At 31.7% G+C, this 23,728-nt stretch overlaps 1 protein-coding gene across 1 annotated transcript in view; it reads right to left on the bottom strand.

Annotated features, from left to right (window-relative positions):
- The window catches only part of LOC129225786 (vacuolar protein sorting-associated protein 52 homolog), a 50,846-nt gene extending 32,190 nt beyond the window's left edge, over window positions 1-18,656 (bottom strand). Inside the window, exons 1-9 of the mRNA XM_054860295.1 lie at window positions 18,530-18,656; window positions 18,235-18,297; window positions 13,105-13,192; window positions 12,022-12,074; window positions 11,116-11,190; window positions 10,952-11,020; window positions 8,503-8,616; window positions 7,059-7,120; window positions 3,621-3,771 (exon numbers count right to left, since the gene is read on the bottom strand). Of these exons, the coding sequence (XP_054716270.1) occupies window positions 3,621-3,771; window positions 7,059-7,120; window positions 8,503-8,616; window positions 10,952-11,020; window positions 11,116-11,190; window positions 12,022-12,074; window positions 13,105-13,192; window positions 18,235-18,279 (657 nt within the window). The 5' untranslated portion in view covers window positions 18,280-18,297; window positions 18,530-18,656. The remainder of the gene's footprint in view (window positions 1-3,620; window positions 3,772-7,058; window positions 7,121-8,502; window positions 8,617-10,951; window positions 11,021-11,115; window positions 11,191-12,021; window positions 12,075-13,104; window positions 13,193-18,234; window positions 18,298-18,529) is intronic.
- Window positions 18,657-23,728: the final 5,072 nt, after the last annotated feature.

Raw genomic sequence — 23,728 nt, 5'->3', positions numbered from 1 at the left:
CAAACTTTTATTTTGGGAAAGATTTTACCAAACACATGTCATAAAATCTATGGTAATTTAAATTTGATTTAATTAGTTACTCTATTGATTTTTGTTACAATACATTATTTAAATGAGGGGGTACTGCTTTAAGAGCATTAACATTAGCAAATGTAAAAAATGATGTATTTATTAGATTAAGTAAAGGAATCAGATGCTTAAACTACATAACTTCATTGTTAAATGTTTGCTGTCTTTTTAACAACTCAAAAGAATAGATGCATGTACTCATCTTAGCACATTCGAAAAATGCTTCTTAAATTCACATTTTTGACAGTTATAAGATATGTCAAAAATATATAGTTTGGAACTTTCAAATTTAAAGAATTTTAAAGTTTTTGTTCGTGTCAGGTATTCCAAATTTGAAGGAAAGTGCTGTAGTATTTTGTAAGAAAGGACAATCATAATAACTGCAATAAAAATAAATACTGAGGGAAAACACACAGTTTCTTCAGCAATAATAATTCGATTTTTCAAGTGAAATGGACAAATAAAGAAATACATAAGTAATGAAATACTCATAATATTTTTTTTAACTAAAAAAGTATAAAAAAAGTTTTGAAATGGTTTTCAAAAATTTTGGAGGGAGTTTGAACTCTAAAACCCACCCCTTAAACGAGGCAATGATGAAAATATATTAATATACTCTGAATATTATTTTTTAAATTTGTAAAATGATCTATATCACACCAAAATCTTCATAATGCAAAATCTCTGGTCCAAAGGTGTGCATTATAAGTCTTCTACTGCATTAGCATTCCACAAACCAGGGATATAATTCACAAATTTTCCAGTACCAGAACGTCAGAAAGCAATGATTGAATCCTAAGTCATAACCAGTATAATATGATAGGACAATTTATTTCTCCAAAAATCTAGTAGCAGAACGCTGTTCCGGCATCAGTTCATCCCTTGATACAAAAATGCATTACATTTTTCAAAGCTTTCAATTATGTGCATATTTGGTATCTTTGTTTGAAATGTAAACCCTTCATTGAGTTTGATGTAGTAAGTAAAATAATATGGAAGTTCTTTGCTTCATACATGCACAAAATAGTTGATTGAAACATGAAACGGAAGAATAAAGTCAAATTAATGCTTAATATAGAGTTAAAATTTATTTTTGGTGAAACTTAATAAGCATCGATAATGTTGCCAGATTTTGATTTACTAAAATTTGAAATTTAAATAGGAAGCTTTCAAACCATTGACAGGGTGGCGACAGGAACTGTGAAAAAAAGTTCCCTGACTTTTCCCTGATTTCCCTGATTAAGTTCACCAAATTTCCCCGATTTACGTTACCAATGATAATGGTTTTCTTTCTTTGCTCTACTTGAAATCCATTGTATGTTTGTATAAAATGAAGTATTTTAAAGGTTTTAAGTTGTGTAAAGTTGTTGAACTAAAGATATATTTTTAAAAAATGCTACTTTTTTAATAAAACATAAAGTCAATTTTTTGGGAAAAAACAAAACATACAAAAAAGTATATTAAATTTTTCTACATGGAAAGATTACAGAAAATTAAAAAAAAAAAACTTTACTTCCAGAAACCACTTAGCATAAGAATTTTAAGAAACTATTAAAATTACTCTTAAAAACATGTGTATTTATGATAGAACTAAAAAGTAATTGAAATTATTTTGAACTAAGTTTTTAAACCATATAATAATTGTTGCAAGAATAACAAGTAATAGTGAACGAATAGAAGTAATGCAGTTGTTCTTATATAACTAATTGACATATTTATGCAAAACAGATGAAACCATTTGACATCCATTCATAGGGAGCTTTTCTCTAATCAAGAACATAGGTTTTAATGAATGAATACAGCATTTTAACAATAAAAAAAAATTAAGATATTTACTTAAGTACACAAGTTAACTCTATTTCAAATGATTTCAGTATGTAACGGAAAAAAATCTTAGACTGCTTTTGTAACAAACAACTTTGAAATGCAAGGGGAAAAAAAGCAATTAGTTAATTTCAAAATATATAAAAGAAGAATACAACTTGGTTATAAAATTAAAGAATCACTTAAGTCTGAAGAAAAGAAAACCTTTATAATCTGCGGTGACAACAAATAGTATAACGGCAAAAAACAAAGTTTTTTTTATTGAAAGTTCAATTTTAGCAATTAAATTAAAAACGTGAAGAAGTAATAACTTTTAAGCTTTTATAGTATTAATTCAAAAACCCAAGATTTCTTCTTGAAATCGTGATTACAGTACACTAATTACTTCGAGACATGGGAATAAAGGCAAAGGAGCTAAGGCATTAATGAAGGCTTCCTCTTTGCCTGTATAGTTGTTTATTTTACGTAGCATTGAAAGCGTAAAAGGAAATTTCAAGCTATGTAAAATAAACAACCTAACAGACAAAGAAGCAAACTGAGGAAGTTCATTCTGTGGTTAATAAGTAAGATTCAATACTTCGACGTTGAGGAAAAAAGATGCACAAATATGCAACAATGTATAATCGCACCTCATTCATTTTACTTTTTTTTTTTTTGAACAGATATTTGGCGGGAAATGCGTAGGGAATTAGAGTACTTAGTTTGGTAAAGGAAAAATTTTTTTTTTCTTCATAAAATCAGTTTTCCCTGATTTTTTGTTATTTTTTCAAAATTCCCTGATATTTCCCTGATTTTTCCCTGATTGATAAAGTTCCCTGACTTTTCCCTGAACTTCCTGATTTCCCTGATCTGTCGCCACCCTGATTGAGTACATATGTCAGGACAATCTTTACAAACCCAACTTTACAGGGGTTTTTCTCACAAAATTCCAGAAATAAAGGGATTTTCCCAAACATCTGTAAAGTTCAGTAGATTTTTAGTAAAAATCTGTAAATCAAGAGGAATGCCTAAAATCCACGAAACTACTGGAAAACCAGTAAATTGGCAGGTATGCTTATAAATAGGAATTTTTATTAAGATAAAAGGCCTGCATTAAATAGCTACTATAATAGTAAAAAAAGTCAATATTAAACTAAAAGTGTCTATGAAGGACAGTCTACAAACTAAATATTTGAATTTTCATATCTAGTTAACATAATATTTTACTATCAATAATAAGAAAATTGGTTTATAGACTTTGAATAAAATTTTGAAACACTATTTTTCAGAAAAATATTTGAAATGGAGAAAGTGAATTATCATTCACAAAAGTACCAACTGATTCTGAAAATTCGATATTGTAGCTGAAAAAAAGTCGATGGAGAAATTACAGTATTCAAAATCATTATCATTACAATTAATCGACAGTTGATTAATTGGCACTGGCTAATTATCTTTTACTAATCAATCAGTAATTAATAATCAGTCAATCTGCTTATTGGTGCTTCCCTAATAAATATTTTACCTAATTATCTTTAAATTACCTAAGAAGTCAAGCTCTGAAGTTCAGGATTTTCATTAAATAGTTTTACTCATGTGGATAAATGCTAACATATGTGTACTAAAATACCTTTTCACTTTGTTATTCTTGATTTTTTAATGTAACAATAATAATTTTTAGATAAGTTCTCAAACATAAACAATGACAAAATCAAGAGTATGAATGTGTTATAGAAAAAAAAACATACTTTGATTTTCAACTTTTCTAAAACATCTTTGACATCTTGACAACATCTAGCATCTTTAAATGACTGCTCTTTAACAAATGCTATTTTATGATCTAAGATTTGGAGATCTTCAAGGAATTCTTTCTCAGTAACTGCGGTCTCAAGTATATGCCTAAGAATTAAACAAATAAAAAAAATTAACACAACAGTTGTTTACACAAAAAAGAAGTACAATATAATCAAAGGGTTTCCAGAAAAAAATTAAACACATGACATTTTTTAAAAATATGTCTCCCCACAAATGTATTAGATACTTATCTAGATGGAATAATCACAATTGGTTTCTCATTTCAAGTTACAATAGAATTGGAGACTACAAGGTTCATTTAATATAAATTAAAAGTTTTGGCATTAATCCAAATATTCTGATGAAAATGCAAGCGAGCTTTTTTCCTAGGAAATGGATAGAAAATTATTTCAGTTTGTGTTCAAATGAATTGTTCTTATTTAAAATTGGAAAGATTAAGGAGTTTAAGGCAATTTTATAGATAGGGTATCTGTTACACTTTGAGTTTCTAAATCCATGACTTTCCATGACTTTTGCTTGCAACTTTCCATGATTCACAGAACGTAATTTTTTCAGAAAAAAAAAAAAAAAAAAAAAACATTAATTTTTCACAAGAATATCTAAATTAATGATTTTTGAAAATTAAATTTCAACCATCTAATCAATGCTTTGGCCTAAAAATTCTAATTAAAAATCTAATTCTTGGTTTCTAAAAATGTCACTAGCTCTCAGCTACTATTATTACTAAAAAACAATTTATGCATCAACGACTAGTGATAAACATGAAGTAATTTCAGGGTTATTTATAAATCTAAAATTTGTGAAAATATTTTTTGGATTCTAATAAATTATGCAAAGTTTTTATACAGGTAAGAATTTACATTTAAACAAATTTATTATTTTTTTTCTCCAAACATTCTGATATGATGCACTAGTATTTTTCAAAATAAAAAAAGCTTCAAACATGCAACAATGATGATGTAAAACTACTGTTGAACAGAAAAATATTTAGGGTTTTTGTTTTTTTCTTTTGAATTTTTCTAAAATAAATATTTTATTTTATAAAGAAATAAGGAATCTAAAACTTAAAAAATGAGTTGGTAGTTTTCTAAAAAAAATTGTGACTGGCAATAATTTTGTAATTAATAAAATTAATTAGTTTACAATTAATAAAATAAATAAATAATCAGAAAAAAATTAAATCAAAGTACTTACTAATTACTTTACCAGACATTACTAGATATATTACTAACAAAGTTTTAGGATAACCATAAATTTTGAAAAAATTTCAGAATTTGTAATTTGCAACATTTTCAAACTTTTTAAAAATTTTACCCTTAAAAATTCCCTAATATCTATATTTTATCAGTGTCCTAAATGCCCTTAATTAATTCTTTGGTCCAATTTTATGTTCTAAAATTTTCATTAACTTAAGCCACTGCAGAAAATTAATGATATTTTTATGAGTCTTTTGAATCAACAGGGATGTAAATGATCTCAAATTTTCAAGTCGAATGAGAGCAGCAAAATTATAAGTCTACTAAACATATAAGAAAGATTTAAAAAAATGTTAAACACATAATTATACATGTTCAAATGGTAGAATCACATAGTAAAGAAAAACAAGCGAATATTATAGAAGCAAATGCAATCAGATTTCGAAATGTGTGAAAAAATCGGGACTGAAGCGTAAAAGCGTAAGAAACGGCTAAGATGCGCAAAATTTGCTCTTAATCTGTAGAATTTGATAAATATTCAAGTTCTTTAACTCAAATTCCGTGACCAGTTGCCAGTTTTCATGACTTTTTAGCATTTTTTGCTGAAAATCACGATTTTCCATGACCTTTTTCGATCATAATTGAAATCCATGACCCTCCCCGACTTTTCAGGTGCACAGACACCCTGTATAGACTTTAAAAACGTATATCAATTAATGAAAGACTAACCTCTCCAGAATATTATGATTCTGAGTTTTATAAAAATCTTCAAGATAACTTAATCATGAAAACAATGTACAAACCCTTTACCACATACATAAAAATAAGAGAAAATAAATCAGTTTTAACAACATTCTTAAGCTGATTATTTATAATGCATTACTGATATTTCTGTTTTAGAACACTATTAAAAGAACACTTTGAGTTAAAAAAAAAAGTGTTTGTGTGTTCCAGGAAGAGCCACTTAAATCAAAGAAGCAAATTGTAAAATTATGGACTTCTCTTATAGCTTATTAGAAATGAAAAATGAAAGAAACCAGATAGTACCTTCTTGGCAAAACTATAATATGAATGTAATGGGCAGGGCATGTAATACGAAAGTGCAAAGCTCAACAGCACCATGGCTTTACAAACAGAACAGGAACTGCTTCAAAAGTAGCTAAGAAATAGTTTCTGAATGTTAAAACTTTTATGCTACATAGCTATGGATTCCTCAATTATGTAGTATTTTATGGTCAAATAAATCTGCTGCCTTGTCCAAGCAGGTGGACAGGTGTTACAACTGTCACTCATGGGGAAAAAACAAATAAATTTATAAAAACTCAGCATGAGGCTCTGGGTTTGTTTAATAACCTAGTTCTAGTGTTATAATTATTATGACAATTTGTCTACAAAATACTGCTCATTATTATAGCATTTGAGGGAAATTATATAGGATTTAGCATTTAATTGGCTTAAAATCTAAAAAAAGATGCCCACATTTGCCATAACTTAGTACACAATAATTATGTACTTTAATGTAGGTTAATGAGCTTTACAGGAAAATAACTAAAAAAAAACAATATAAGAACATTATGAGAACTTGATAAAAACGGGAGAAAATCGTAAAAAATGAGAAATTGGGAGATGGAAGCATTAGATGGGATTCTCCCGTTAAAAACAGTAGAGCTGGCAAGTATGAATTACTTTTCTTAACTATATTAGTGATTGTATAAGAAAACTGCAAATTTTTATTTGGTTCTGTACTTATTTGAACTGTAATTTTGGAGCAGAAACAATGTTGCAAGAGTGAAAATCTGTTTCACACACAGAAAGAGGGATCTATGTAGTTTTGCCTGTTGAAGTTAAGATTGTATGATGCAGTGAAGTTAACTTTAGAGCAATACATTATTCTAAAAATGTAAAATTAATTTATGAAAAAATGAACTGATTTTAATTAATGGTTTTGTTAAAAAAAATCACTTGATTCAAATCATGATCCTAATCATGATTTAAATCAAGCTGGTTTAAATCAACAAACCCTAGAGGTTTTCAAATAAAATGACATTCAATGAGAAAAGTTATTAAACTAGGATGAGCAAGCCTACAGAAATTAAAACAGAACCATTCAAAGTCTGCCTATTGTATACAAGAACTATTTACTGTTGGTAGAAAAGAAAAAAACAATGTACTCACTGAATTAAACTTTCTTGAACAATCATGTCATCTACGAACTGACTCAGTTCTCCCCTTATTGCCTGTAAAAGAACCAAATATGTTATCAGCAATATTTAAATTCTTTTGAGCTGAATCACACCTGCTAACTTGGGAACATCTCAATGTGTAAAATACAGTAAAACTCCAACTATTCAAATCAATTGGGACTGGACCCCATCCGGATAATCAAAAATTGATAGTTGGATTTACAGGGGGGGGAAAAAAAAGAGTATTTTCATCAATTACTGTATGTATGCTGAAAATGAGAGAAAAAAAATATTTTTGCAGAAAAAGAGCTTTTCATGCTAAGTGTACTTACAAGTACCCGTACATTAGTACAGTATGTACTTCAGGTACTATAAATGAAAGTCATAGCTTGCCTAAAAACTCGATCATAGTAAGCTGTGACAATAGCAGAAAAGACAGGGGATCAATATTTTGTGAATCGCTATACCTTTTGCATTGTTATTATTTTTTTCTGAAACTCTGAAAGTGATGTGGATAATCAGCAATTTGGATAGTTGGAGCTTGGATAATTGAGGTTCTACTGTATTTATTAAGGTGTAAAAAGTCAGTTTTTCAAAAATTTAAATCAGATTGTTAAAAATTTAAATAGTAGTTTTAAAAAATACTTCAGAAACTGCAGTTTTTAATTAAATTTGCATTTATAAACACAATTAAATTTGTAATTATATGAGACTAAACTAATATAAGAACTTCTGCTTTATGAGTGTGTGTTAAGCTATAATACAACAAATGCAGCAGGAAACACATGCTGTGTTAAAGGTTATAGCTCAGTGAACCATCTCACAGTAATACAAGATGGTTGTCATAACATTAATATCAATTATCATGATGGTTATGATTATCATCATAATAATCATAATAAAATATTTTTGTCATGGTGTCAAAGAAGCCTTTGAAAGATGGCTTTAGAAAATAATGGCCAGTACTTTGAATAATAACAATAATACACTACTAAATAATTAAAAAAGTAACTTATTGAAAAACTTATGACTCACCCTGGTATACTTCATTTTTAAAGAGTTTGAAAGAGACCTGTTCCCTGCTGCCTTAACGAAGCATGTTTTATTCACTTCGGAAGAATTTGGCCTTTAAAAGATGTTACTTTTGCAGTAACATCTTTTAGAAGCCTAAATTATTCATTCACTCATTTATTCACTATTATTTCTATTTACAATTTAGTTCCTTATTACGGTTTTTAAAAGCCATTATTTTTTAAGAAAGCAAAGTGAGAAAAATCGTGTAATTATTTTAGAACATTTTTGGGGATTTCCATAAAACTTAAGTATTTTTGGAAAGAAAAAGTAACATATAAGTGTAAATTGATAGGATGGATACATTTTCAATACAAAAAAAAAAAACTGTACAATTGCTTCAACAATCAAAACTTATTACTTACTTGGCGATTTTTTAATCGAATGTTCATTGAAACAGATTGTTGTTGTAATGTCAAAATTTCTTTACTGATACTGCCAAGATCTGATTGAAATAAACGTAACATATCTTCCATTCGCTAAAATAATTAAATAAGCACCAATGAATGCTTTGAAAAGTACATCAAAACTTTAGTCACAACAAAAATACAAAAGCAATACAAGGATATTTTATCAAGCCAATTGAAATTCGATCACATATGCTGGTCATGTTTCTCAAGTAGAGATGAAAAGTTACATATTTTTATGAAAACCTAGTAAATCAAATTTGAATTCATCAAAGCTTTCAAACTACTATCATACAGCATATAAGTTGCTATTTAGATTATTTTTCAATCATAATAAATGTTCTTGAAGACAACAGAATGCTAATGAAATATTTTAAAAACAGTAAAACTTGAAAACTAATTTTTGGATAGGCTTCACCATTTTTTTTGTACTGTGATAAGTTTATGCATACTATACGTCTAAACATTTGAGAAAATAGTAACAACTTTTACACTAGTTGTCCTGGAGTATCAAAAAAGGAGAAAGAAAAAGAGAGGGGGGGGGGAAGAAAACATTCTCTTTGGGATAAAAAATCAACAGTATAGTAACTTCAAGACTCTTAACATATTTTTCAATATCATTTTCAATCTAACAAATATTTCATTGATTAGGTTTCTTCCAGACTTAAATCAAATAATTGCATAATTCAGGGCTGTCCCTGATGTTATCTCTAGGAAAACTAGAAAATGGTGGCTTGATTTTTTTTTTTTTTTTTGGCTTTAACAACTAATAAAATAACAATAGCAATCTTTACTTACAAGATACGATTTCTCTCTATGCACTTATAGTTAATAGTTAGATTTGAATGCTTGTGAAGCTAACTTATTTATGCATCACTATTAGAATTTACTTTTATACTATTTAAAAAATGTTGATGTTTCTAAGCAATGGTAACAAAAAAACTCCAATCCCATCTATTAAGAATGATTATAGTTTAGGATGTAAACTTAGGGGACTTAATAATGGAGAAAGATTGGTGTTTTTGGTAGCGACTTTATACTTAGGTGGAAAATTGATTTACAGTTTTAAATATCAACAAGCTTATAGATTTGTCATAGTGATTAGATTGTGTTTCATGGTGCAACTCTTTATGAATTTTGAAAATTTCAAAAATTAACATATAAGCAGTACTTTTAGTTCTTCTAGTTCAGTCAATTACTATCTTAAAACTTTTCCTTCAGTAGCAATTTTTTCCCAGTGGCAATGTTTTCTTTATGAGTTTCATCTTAATATATAAAAATCAATGTCCTGAGATAACATATATATATATATATATATATATCAACGCACAGCCGAAACCGCTGAAGCTTCTGACTTGAAATTTCGCAGGCATGTCCGTATGGTTACAAAAGTAACCACTAAGAAAGGATTTTTCGAAATCTCAATTAGTTCGGGAGAAATTAATTAAAACCACTTAATTTCTGCGAAATAAAAAACCTGTCATTGAAATTCAAATCCCTTATTTTCGAAGGCTTTCCTCCATTCAAATCATTATTCAGTACTTCATCTCAACTTTTGGTCGATAGCGAACTACAAATTTGATATTGTTTTTGTTTCTCACGTGATTCTTCGAGGCTTTTCTCAAGTCAAATCATAATGTTTCTGTCTTTTGCTTTTATTTTTTCAAAACTAGAAACGAAGTTTTTAAGAACATCATCACAGGCGGACTATCTTTTTGAATTTAGAAGAGTGCAGTTTCCTGTTAAAATTTGCTTTGCAATAACCATTAATAAGTCACAAAGACAGACATTAAAAGTAGCAGGGATCGATTTAAGAGAAGACTTTTTTTCACACGACCAATGTTATGTAGCTTGCTCCAAAGTCAGTTCATCAAGCAGTTTAATAATTTTAGCACCAGAAAAAAAAACTAAAAATGTTGTATACAAAGAAGTTCTAGCTTAAACATAGGTATAACAATAAAACGAGGATGACCTGTGTTTCCAAAGATAATCAATACTTTAAAAGGATCGTTAATAACAGTTAAAGATCGGTTAAGGACAAGGGCATATATATATAAGGAGTCCAGGGGTCTCGGAATATTCCCAAAATTTGAAAAAGTTATAGGTAATTAGTAATTATTATAGGGGATTTTCGAAACTAGATGCACCAAGCACTGTTAACCCCTGCTAATTCCATTACCCTAGCAATGCCGGGTACGGGAATGCTAGTGTAGTATAAAATTTTAAACATTTTGTACGATTTCAGAAAGGAAAAAAATAATCTCAAAAATTGTCAAACTATTTTAGATTTCAATTAAACATACATAATAGGCCCAATTTCAAATGTGTTTTAAAATTCTCTTACAGTATTTAAAATTTAAGCAACTGATAAATTGAAAAGAAAATCAAAATTGTTTCTAACTTTTACCTCCAGAATTTCATCACAAGCAGTGATTTGGTTATGAAGACTTGCAATATTTTGACTTTCTTGGATATATGTGAAGAATTAAGGCAGATAAAAATCAATAAATATATAAATTACAAAAAGTAAAAAAAAAAAGAAAAAAAAAACTATTATTTAAAAAGGATACAATCCTGAATTGAAGCATTTTCAACCTCTTTCAATTCTTTTTCGATCTGTCTGGAATATTGTCTTAAATCCATTCCCTGAAGTTAGAAAAGAAAAGAAATTAAAATTATGTACTAATCAATACTTGATAGTATCATGAATATTGCACTTTGAAATGTATTACTTCACACTCCAGAAGCAAAAATGTGTTTAGAAATTTATTTTTAAAAAATTGAAAGGAAGGTCTAGGTTTTCTAGCATAATACATAAGTTTAATAAGCCCTCATTTATAGTTTCCCTCATTTATATTCGCTGTTCAGCTTTTGTCTCTTTATCTAACAAAAGATACTAGCATGTTAAAAGAAAGTTTAAAAGAAGACAACAATTACAAATCATTACAAACTATATAAATAAAATATAAATAACAAATAGCTCTAATCTTTAAATATATCATATTTATATCAGGGGTGATTGTGAGTTCATCAAAAAATACCTCAAAGTTTCAAAGCGAGAACGGGGGGGGGGGTAATCTTTGGCCCCTATTACTTAAGTGCACCTCTGCCATAAATAGTTCTGAGTCAAAATAGTGTGTGTACATTTAATTAAAATTTTAATGGGTTACAAAGTTACTTTTGAGCTGGTGTTATACAAAATTATCTTGACATTTGTCCACCTTAAGGGATAAGTGTCCATCTTAAGGCTCTTGCAGGTATATTTGATGAGTGTTATATAATTTTTAAAAAAATGCGGAGGTAGGGAGATAAAAGCATAACAAAAAAAAACATAATTCCGGTATTTTCGGACATAAAAATACCGGAAATACGTCCGAAAATACCGGAAATTCGGTAAAATACAGGAACACAATCACCCCTGATTTATATGTTATTTTATTATATTCATCCAACACTTGAGGAAAAAAGAAAACATACCGACTTAAGGGCTTCTTTAATAAAATCATCTTCTAAATTTTCTTGTATATGAACTGCAAGAGATTTAAAGAAATCACATCATTTGAAGAATCAAACTTTACTTTTTACAAAATGATGATTATAATTTAAGTACTTTAGTCTACACAACAAATGTCATTAGTACTGCTGACATAATCGGCAAAAATTTGGAGCACGGGGAAAAAAAATACAGAGGTGGGGAAATAAAACATAATGGAAAAAAACCACATTTAGGCACAAAAAGACGGTAATTTGGATGTCCATATGAAACGTAATCACTCCTGTGTGCTTTATAATGACAAATCAAGCCTTTGATGAGATGGGATTTAACAAATTAAGCAATTTGCTGGAGCAGCACACTTTCTAAGCAAAAACTGATTTTTCCTCCTTTTCCTCCCCCCCCCCCCACTTATTTCAGTGACTCTTTGATGAAAGAAACACAAAACAATTTAGAGTTTTATAGAGTTTTGATGCAGTATTTAACAGGAACAGCGAAAATATAAAAATAGCTGCCCATCCCATGAAAACAGCTAGGGATTTTCCAGTTCTTTCTGGAATTCCTTGATAATTAACCCTTTTTTCCCGAATCCTTCAAATCCCTGATGATTCCCGGTACTTCTGATCTGTGGCTACCCTGGAGTGATTACAAATTACGTGACCTGCAAAGTTGTTTTCGTTAATCTTCTAGTTGTACACCAAAGATTGACAATGAAAGATTGAGCATCAATATAGTAGATGAAAAAAATAAGCAGATAAAAGAGAGTCTCAGGAAATTGACCACTTGTAGGTACTTTTCAAGAAAATATAAAAAGTAGTCACGATACAAAGAGTAAATTTACATTATGAGCAACAACTAATCCATTTTTCAGTGGTCAACATACAACTTGCAGAGCTGGTTAATATAGAGAGGTTGATTTGCATTGAAAATGAGCCAATCTATGATATTTCGTTCAACTTTTGAGGTTCTACTATAATTTAAATCAGTGATTTAAATCCTAAGTGAACAGCAATTTCAACATATTGACATTTATATTAAAGAAAGAGTAATAAAAAATCATTCAATACCATCAACTTCTTCAAAATTTGTTTCTTCATTTACATATGACGAATCTTCGAATAAAATTGAATCTGCAAAATGTTTTTGATTTATTTCCTAAAAAGGAGAAGAGATATTAAAACCAGAAAGAAAAAAAAAGTGCATTGTTTTAACTTTGTAAATATCCACATCTTAAAGCAGCAGAAGACAGAAAATTTAAAAAAAAAATTTTTTGAATGTAAGGTAAACTGGTCAGTATATGAAAATAAAAAGTTGTCCCTTAGCTAGGCTTGACAGATTACAGCAATATTCAACCCAGGACACAGGAAGCCCCCCCCCCCCTCTCCCAACGTCGGGGATATTCGAAGGGTGCACACCTTTGACTGGTTTTTAGTGTTTTAGAGGGTAGTTCATTCTCAATGTTAGGAATAAAAGACTACTAACTATGAACCTAAACCTGGGGACACAAACGGAGAAATTTAAATGTTTTATTTCTTTCATGTTGATATTTTTACAGTTACTTAAGTAAGAAGAAACACTTGAATGAGGAATAAAAATATTAATATTCACATGTAAGTACTTTTCATAGACTTGGGACTTCTTTCTAGAAAGTCTTTTTTGATTTTAATCTTGTTGCAAAAATCTTCACAAGTTAAAACAACATTAATTTAAATGTTAATGTTATAAATAGTAGGGTCTGTTGGGGTAATTTGGGTATAAGTTATATGTTTTTGAATGAAACCAAAACTATTCATTTGATACACCTACAAAAATTCACAGTAATAAAAATCATCCTTATCTATGAATATATTGAATATATGCTGAAAAAATGTTGCCAGAACTTTTTTTGAAATTGATAAAAAACATATTCAACTTTTTGGAGATGTGAAAGCAATGCAAACCAAAATTTCCAAATGACGCTACTAATTAACCTGCCACTCTATAGTTTTAAGGTTTAGGCATGTAGACATTACATATGTTTACTTTAATTTGGCATTGAATTGAATTATTTAACATAATTAGTTTTCATGTAATTAAAGATTTAAAAACATGGGTAATTTGAATATACATTACATTTTACCAATCAGAAGGACAAATAATAATTTTATTGGACTACAAACATGGGCATGTATGTGCATCCTCCATACCCAAGGTAATATATGCTGCTAAAAGTGAATTGGAAGGTTATTTAAATTTGCTTTAATGTTCTGTAACGAAAAACTACTTTCTGTTGATTAACGGCTTGTCATATTCTGCTATTTTCAGTCTAAAATCCTTCTTAATACTTAAAAAAATTGGTATTCATACTATCCCATTATTTCTATTGTACCTACATTCAACCTAAGTTTAAAAACATGGAGTAAGATTGTTGTTAAAACCATACTTTGCTCTTTAACCATTACTATACCCAAATTCCCCCATCCACTGGGTAATTTGGGTATAGTGAAACTTATGTTTGCCATTTATATGCAAATAGGTCCATTAACATGTTATCTGTAGAAAACTATTCTGGAAAGTTATAATGCTAAGCTGAAACAAGTAAAAGAAAAAAAAATATGTACATATAAATTTACTACAAGACTGGTAAGTTCAACGTAGGTCATTTTTATACCCAAATTACCCCAACAGATCCTAAAGTAATTATCCTAAAGAACCCTTCAAAGTTAATTATTTTTAGACTCGTTTGGCCAACCATAATCAAAGTTTACAGCAACATAAAGTAAACCGGGCGGGATATCATGATTGTTTTGGTCAAACTTGGATGTCTGGCACCCCTTAGATAAACAGCAATAGTAACTTTCTTCAATATACATTTCCAAAAAGAAAACAACCAGAAAATTTTGAAGTTGTCTTCCACTGGTTGGGGTGTTCACACATTCATTAAGAGTGGGTGCAGTTCTTTTGTTTCAACCTCACAAAAACCCTGACGCAGAGCAGTAAAAGTTCTTTCAATTCAAAAAAAAAAACATGCATCAATTAAAATGAGTTTATTGAATCTGCCCTCTCACTTCCACATTGTCTTTTGTGAAGTACAGTAGATCCTCATTTCAAGCAGGAGCTACATTCTACGGAAATGCTGCTTAAAACAAAACAAATTAATACTTAACAGTAGTGTTAAAATAGAGGTTGAGTTCCGTAGATGAAAAAAAATACTTCATTCTTAGTAATGACTAATTTTATAATAAACTAGCAGTACTTGCATGGCAATGCCTGTGCTAAGAATTTAAAGGAAGGCATTGAATAAAAAAAATTCAGACCCCCCCCTCCCCCTTTTGATGTGAACTGATCATTTTTCTGCAACTAAAATGTCTAAACACCTTTTAAAAGAGAGAACCTATTAAAGTCTATTTACTAAGTTACCGCCCTATAGCCAGGGCTAAGGCAGAAATACATGAAATACACCGCCAGCTCAGTCAATTCCAGCCAAGGATGCAGTTTCGTGCTTATTAGCACTTATCAGTCTGGCATAGGCTCCTATGCCGGGCTGATGAGTGCTAATAAGCATGAAACTGCAGTCCTCGAAATGGAATTGACTGAGCTGACGGTATATTCTATTAAAGTCTCTTTGGAATTTAAAACTATTAGCCAAAACACATAAAAAGTTTAACAGTAGCTTTAAAACTCAAAATAATCTTTTAACTGTATTGTTCATCACTCAATGCGTCAAGCAACTACGCTATCTTAACCCTGTCCTTTAGCGAGTGAAACAGGTTTTTTTCTGCAATTTAAAATGTTTTACCAAATAAACAATACTATAATAAAAACGTTATAAAGAACAATCACAATTGAATACAACAAATCAAATAATTTACATAGATAAGAAACTATCTTCAACTATAAGAACAAAAACAAACGTTGAAGAAAAAGGAAAACAAAACCCAATAGAAAAATCTTACAAAATCAAATTATGTACTTGAATATTGAAAAACACAAACGCATTCAAAAATCAGTTTCTAGACCACAACTGTCCCACAAGAGAGTAGTTGACCACTTATAAGCCGCGCCGCATGGTTCCTCGCAGCTATCAAAACTATCAGCAAGTGCCCTCTCGATGAGTTAATTTACCCTGCCATCTATTACGAATTTATAGAACTAAACTTATTCTGCCATCTATTAGGAATTCATAGTACTAAACAATTAATTAAACATTTAATTTGCAATTACAAATGTATTGGTCAGTCTGATTTTTTTAAAAATTAGCCTATAGTCTTCCTCAATAAATGGACCATTCAACAAAAAAGAGAATTTTTCAATCCAAACCAGCAGTTCCTGAGAGTAGCACATTCAAACGAACTCTTCAGCTTTATATTATTAGTATAGATTTAATGTGCACCTACTGATATTGATATATATGCACAACATGCATAAAGAAAACATAAATTAATTCAGTGTTAATTAAAAGGAGCTAGCTATGATTGCTTTTTGGCAGTCATTAAAAACTTTTTCTGTAGTTATTTGCAGAGCATTAAGGCATCCATGAACACTTGCGTCATTTCCATGATAGAATCTTTCTTCATTAATAAAGATTATTTGCTATTGTTGAAAAATGACAAAATGTTTCAGTGTGAACCTCTTTGGTTGTGTGACAGTGCGATAGGAATCACACTGCCACACTTTTAAAATCCGTATATTCCTGCCATCCCCGAATCTATTTTTCAAGTTTTCATACAACGCTTGCCCCGTTGAAGAAGATAGTTTTTCACCCTCCTTTCTCCAAAGTTCCGTAGGTTAAACAAGAGTGTTGAGGCGTTAACGACCCGGGGCTGGACTTGCTGTCCACGCTCGGGTATAAAAGGAAGATAATGCAGTCATGCCATATATATTTATATATTATGTGTAGTCTAGTATAGTTTTCGATGTTTCCTGTCCTGCGATCGTCTTATTTTCAATCTATTTAATACATAATGAATCTAATTATGTTGGAAGAATAAAAGAAAATTATCGTCCAGTCCATGATGAGAAGTGATATATGAAGAAATCAAGGAAGATTACCGACAAAATAAGTTCTGAAAGATATATTCCATATCATTAGTGTACAATCAATGATGAATACCAACAAGAAGCACAATGAACTGTGTTAAAATTCCGAATCAGCGAATCACATGGACTCCAACAAATAAGACTACCTCTACAATAGTAATGCAACTCCTGCGAATGTTCACCAGTGTGCCCGCTCATCATTTAATGTGAGTAATTTGAATTATAATCATGAGATACCTCATAACTTCATATATTTAAAGTTATATCTTTACTTATATTAATTCTTGACAAATGAAAGATAAATGATAAGAATGTTCTAAATCTAAATTTGATACATTTCAACTGTTTTCAATAGTTTATATTTTCGTGCGGCTAGCAGTATTATGTACTACCACTATACAATCTAAATATATAATATATCATCATAACTAATTATACTGTATTATAAGTTTATATTCAAGTTAAATATTTGTCTGTAATTTATGTTTCATGTGTTATTTTGTGCATGTAGTAATTCTTTGAAAATCTATCAATCTATCATTACATCAAAAGGAAATCAAATCATATATATTTTTAATATTGCATTTTATGAACCAATCAATCCAGTAGAAGTGGAAAACTTCATATATAACTATATAATCTCTCTCAACCTTCCACGGTACACCATTACAGGTTGCGTGTCATCACTGTCCGTATCCTTGTTGGTTTTGTCCTCCTTTGTCACTCCTAAAAGTTCTCCTCCAGTGAGTTCAGAACAGTGCGAGTTTAATAACTTTACTTCTCGAAAGCTCTAATCACATAAAGTGTCTCCAGTAGCCTAAGTTCGATTATTAGCTCACCAAAATGCAATTTTATTACGTGTAATCTACAATCTTTAGGAGTTTGGATTTTGAAAGAGGGGAAAATTTTATCTGCTTAGATTGCCACATCCATGCAAAACCTAAACTCATCCGCGTAAAATAAAATAAAGGCGTCAAGACTTAAACTGCATAAAATAAATCCATGTAATACGAGGACCTACTGTACTGCAGTTTCAATGTTATGAGTTTTCAAAAATTAAATTGCACTGGAGAGTTTATTCATGGGTCTACCCTAATTTTATATTTCAACTCGATCTGGGTGCTTAAGATCAATTAGCTGAAAAGATTGAAAACTCATAAGAAAAGCGTGCAGCAAACCTTTTTATCTTCATTGGAAGGAATTTCCATCTGGTTCTGTGCCATGTTCACCTGTTGATGGATCTAAGAAAGTTGAAAACAGTAGTTTAGTTCATTTAATAATGTATGAGAATACAAAGCCATCTGTGACAACAAATTAAATGAAAGCAAACTATATTTGTAACAAAGTGCAACGTGAAAAAAAGTATTTATGATTCTTTTCAATTTTCTAAAGTATGAGGACAAATTTGCTGCAATGTTATAAGTAATAATAATAAGCCAACCATTTAACTAAACATGCAAAGTTTTTTCTTACGTTTGCTGAAGACTGAAGATCAATTTATTTCATTAAGTAATTTATTTTTCATTCATTTCTAATGACTACGTCCACTGCAAAAATTGAAAACGAAGAACGTAAACAAAACAGAAAACAGACATAGCAAAGTGTTGCCATTTATAAGAAAACATCTCCAGCAGAAACATCCAGTTGGCAATTTCTTTCTAAAGGAAGCTTTACGCGGTCTCTCCGTCGGAATATATTCCGATGGAGGTCTTCGTTCAACTGTTGCTTCGTTCGTTCGGTGTTGCAAACCGTTCGTAAAAGCCAGATAAAGGCTATATTTTTTAGCTTTTTACACTCCTAGCAGACAGTGCCCTTGTCTTACTAGCCATTTATCCATTAAAGCGAAACTTTTGCCTTTTGCGATTCGCGAAATCCCCTTAATTTTTAGCAAAAAGGCCTTTTTAAAATTTTTTCTTTTAGAATTACTCGAAAAGAAGTCGAAACATTCATTTGGCATGCTGTTCTTCTAATTCTTCTTTTTTTTTTTTGAAACCATAATTTCTAGATTTTAAACTTATAAATAGCCTCACTCCGAAACAAGCACAAACTCCCGATTTGAAAATAGTTTCCTTTTATTTTAGCGCTATTCACATAGTCCTAATACGCTTTCGTTGTTGTTGTCTTGTGCCAGTCAGCCTGGAAATTCGAGGGAGCGCTGCTTCATTTTTCCAACTGTACCGTAATTTGGTGTGAAGTCAGACTTCCATAGTACCCCAGACAACCACAGCCTTCCTCTGGATGACCGAAATTAATCCCAAAGCTCCTGATAGGACTAGATAGGACCATCCTACAACTGACTCCTTTATGAGTCCAACGGGTAACAGTGGCAGGAATACTCCCATAACACTCTTTCTCCGGAGTGCTCCTGGAACGAGCGAGTTTTCGCGCATGCGTGTACCGATCTCCGCATTTTTGACTGCACGTGGTGACCGCGATCCGTTGAAATCCAAGATGTCTGAAAGTTAGTTAAAAGTTACTTATTTGCTTTGGTTTTATTGTTTAATGGAGAATAAACTACTATTTTTCAGTTTGGAACCTTTTTTAGATTTGTTATGAATTTGTATTTTCTTGCGGACGGATATTTCTTAAGTTTACATTTGTTTGGGCGAGTGTTTTTTTTACTGATGAATTGTTAAGTAAAGAAAATAGGATAAACACTATGTTTCTTCATCGTTTTGAAGAAACCATGAAGAGAAAGCAAAGAACAATACTAGTTGAGCTACGACTTTGATGAGAAATTGTAATTAAATTCTCTTCAATGTTGAAACTTTGTTGGTATCTACTACTTCAGTTGGGCATGAAAAAAAGTAAGTAAATTTTTTTGACATTCACTGTACTTACTAATACTTAATTATGTGCTGTTTAAAAATATTTGCTAACATTGTAATTACTTGTTGTTAAATATGTTGATTGACATCAAGTTATCAGTGGGACAGTTTCTGGATCAACAGTCATCCAGAAACTGTATAATAAGATACCAATAGGATCGTTTCTGGACTAGGATGAAAATGATTATCCAGAAACTATATTATAAGTTTCGTATAGGAAACTTTCTGGATTATCCAGAAGCTGTATTACAAGGTATCAGTAGGAGAGTTTTTGGATCAATAGTCATCCAGAAACTGTATTATAAGATACCGCTGGGATTATTTCTGGATTAAAATTGTCCAAAAGACATCCTTAAGGATATTTTTCGGAAAAAGAGGTGTTCCGTGCATCCTAAAATTGTCCTATTACTATCCAACTAGTGTCAGATGCAGGATGTCTTGTGGATGACAACAGGAGTGTACTTTTTGACAAAGTTACGACAGGTGTAGGAGCATTATCGGACTGCCAGCGGATGTCAGATCATCCTGAAAATGATATCCGCAGGAGTCCCTAAGGATATCCTTGTGTTGTTAGGGACACCACTAAGGACCGGTTTATAGGGCATCAAGCATTCACATCAGCAGACGACACATTTACACAAAGAAAGAACAAGGACCGGGGAGAGACATTTGCATCCATCCAGAGCCGGTATTCGAACGGAGGTCCTCCCCATTGCAGTCAGACTCCTCTAACCACTAGATGGTTAGTACAAAACCAAAATACATGTTCCAAATAAACTATGTAGATGTGAGGTGTCGCTTAACAATTATGGGAGGGGGAGGGGAGCAAGCTATTCCTGGAAAAAAGTTCGAAAACTCTATGATAAAAAATCTGTGGATTTAGGCCATCATTTCACTAATTAACTTTTAGAGAAGAGGAACAAGGTTCTCCCGCGAAAATACGCTGACTTTAAGGAAAAAAAGATTCAGGCCTCTCCCTATAAGTTTTACGAAATTGAAGCCTTAAAAGCAAAATTTTTATACAAGCAGGGGAGTGCACGGGGGGGGGGGAGAAGGAGAACACCTGCTGGCCTTTAACAGAGCAAGGGAGAGCAAAACTTTTAAAATGAGGGATGAAATATATAATAGGGACATAAGGGTAAGCAATACGGAGGGAGCTCGTAAAAATCATTTGTGACGGATGCTGAAATTTTTGTGCACGCCCTTTTTTTAACTACCATTTTTGTCAATGATTTCTTCACACTAATCAAAAAAGCTCGCTGCAGACGAGGATTTTCCATTGTCCAATTTAAAATTGATTTTTATGTGCTAAAAAACGATTACAACTACAAGGTCTGGTTATTAATTTCCAGTACTGATGTAACTGCAGGAGAACGAAAAGCCGGAAGATAGCGCTGATGATTGCATATTGAAGAGTGTTTTCTTGTGCATGTGCAGTGCAAAATCAGCGTCATTCTGAAGTAAGTGCTTCTCGTAGAAAGGCGCATTAAAACGTAACGTCTCAATTCCTGTTTTCACCCTAAAGCAATATTCTACAACCAGTTTTCGATCGGCGTTGTTATGACAGCAAGCCGTAATTTACGGGACCCGTCAACGGGACAAGAAGCTAGATATCTGACGTCCGTCGAGTTAGGAGTCGCATTTTATTGGTCTCCACGAGATGAGTGCGCTCTCTCTATTGGGCGAGAGTACTGACATGTGCTTTTCTCGCGTTCGCAATGTATGAATGCTTCTCCTTTTTCGGGAAACGTACGTCTGTCCGCTTTACGTGGCGAACGTGATGTGCGGACAATGTCTGCATTACGTTTAATGCAAACTTCCAGCGTGCGTACGTACTGTGTGTGGATCATCATCGACGCTTTCGGGCCCGTCACGAAAATGTTTAAGCCATTCAAAAGTTGTTGAACGGGATAACGCTTACTAGCCGTAAACTTGTTTAAACATTTTGTATGTTTCTGCAGCTGTCTTGCCCGATTTGAAACTAAAATTAATATTAAAATTCTTGCCCTATTTTCATTTTGATGAGAGGAATTTAAGAGCTACGTTTTCACGCGCCCTTTCCTCGAGAACCACTTACTTTAGAATGACGCCGATTGCACTGCACATGCGCAAGAAATCACTCTTCAATATGCAATCATTAGCGCCACCCTCCGGCTTTTCGTTCTCCTTCAGATACGTCGGTTCTGGAAATTAATAGTCAGACCTTGTATTTTCCCGCTCATTTAGGCATTTGAAGTTTTCAAATACGTAGCAAAAAAAATCTACTAAAGGGGTATTTTTCACGTGATTTCCAATCAAGACGATACGATAAGTATTTTGGCAGAAAGAGCCATTTTCTGCCAAAAAAGAAAAAAAACTTAAAGCTACAATTCGAAAGGTTCGGTTGTTTTTTTCCGGATAAAAGGTACCCAATGTTCTATTTTGCACCCCTGACAAATGTGTATGCCAAATTTAATGATGATCAGTTGAGAAGTTAAGGCATGAAAACGGTGCAAACACGCTAATTCACTTTCCCCCTTGTTTTCCATGCATAGTCCTTTAACATTAGTAAGGATTATACAGGGAAAAAATATTGAATACACTAAAAATGTATTCAGTGAAAACAATAACAACTGAGAAATTATTTCTGAAACTTTCAGTAGATCCGACTAGAGGCGGCTAGTGCGCAAAAAAAAAAAAAAAAAAAAAAAAAAAAAAAAAAGTGGGGGATCAATAGAGGTATGGGAAAGCAAGGAAGAATCCAGAAATTATTCAAGGAGCTGGCAATCGATTTCAGAAACTTACAATTTTATAAATGTTCAAACCTCCGCCTCCAAACATCATGAAAGATCGTCTCAAATAAGGGTTTCTTATATATATATATATATATATATATATATATATATATACAGGGTCCATTATGAAAGTAATGAGCATAATGTTATTGGACGATAGATGGCAGCACGGTAAAACCGGCTGGAAAATGTGGTGCGGGATATGCCCTTTCAATGCATCCAGTCGTCAGTTGCTTTCGAGCAGTGTGAGCGGAGATAAGTGCCTCCGCTTGAAGTATGTTTTCAACTTTTGTAACATAACGCAATGGAGCGTTCGCTTGAACAATGATACGCCATAAAGTTTTGCGTGAGGTTTGGAAAAAATGCAAACGAAACATTTCAGATGCTGCAAGAAGCCTTCAAGGACGATTGCATTTCAAGATCACAGTCTGGGAAGTGGCACAAGGCATTCAAAGAGAGCCAGGAGGAGGTCGCCGACGAACACCGTTATGGATGCCCCCCCCCCCGGTGATCCCTCACCACCTTACAGTCCCTACTTAGCTTCATGTGACTTCTTTTTGTTTCCGCGACTCAAGAGAGAGAGAGAGAATAAAGGAAAACATTGGGGAACCTTGGGAAACATCCAGCACCATGTTACAACGTTCCTAAGAGGCATTCCCTTGGAAGAGTTTCAGGGTGCCTTTCAGGCGTAGCAAACACGTCTCCGCAAGTGTATTGATGCAGGAGGAATGTATTTTGAAGAATATTGAACATTTGTACAAATTACGATCAATAAATATATTTTGCCAGTAAATGCTCATTACTTTCATAATGGACTCTGTATATATATTTGGACTTATGTACGGAACCTCATTTTACTTTGAAGTCATCAAAAGTGTCTTTTTATTGCTTTTTTTTTGAACTTCAATGAAAAAAACTATTCGGGGGAGAGCCCCCAAATCGAATCTAATATCATCTTAGATCGTAAAAATGGAATTTTCGGAACTTCGAAAAACTTTCTATGCAAAGGTCCGATGTGAGATATGCTACAATTTCGTTTTCAAGCCTACAATTCTGAAAAAAAATTCGAG

This window comes from Uloborus diversus, chromosome 7 (genome assembly GCF_026930045.1).
Source record: "Uloborus diversus isolate 005 chromosome 7, Udiv.v.3.1, whole genome shotgun sequence".
Lineage (NCBI taxonomy): Eukaryota > Metazoa > Arthropoda > Arachnida > Araneae > Uloboridae > Uloborus > Uloborus diversus.
This window is presented reverse-complemented; position numbering and strand designations above follow the sequence as displayed.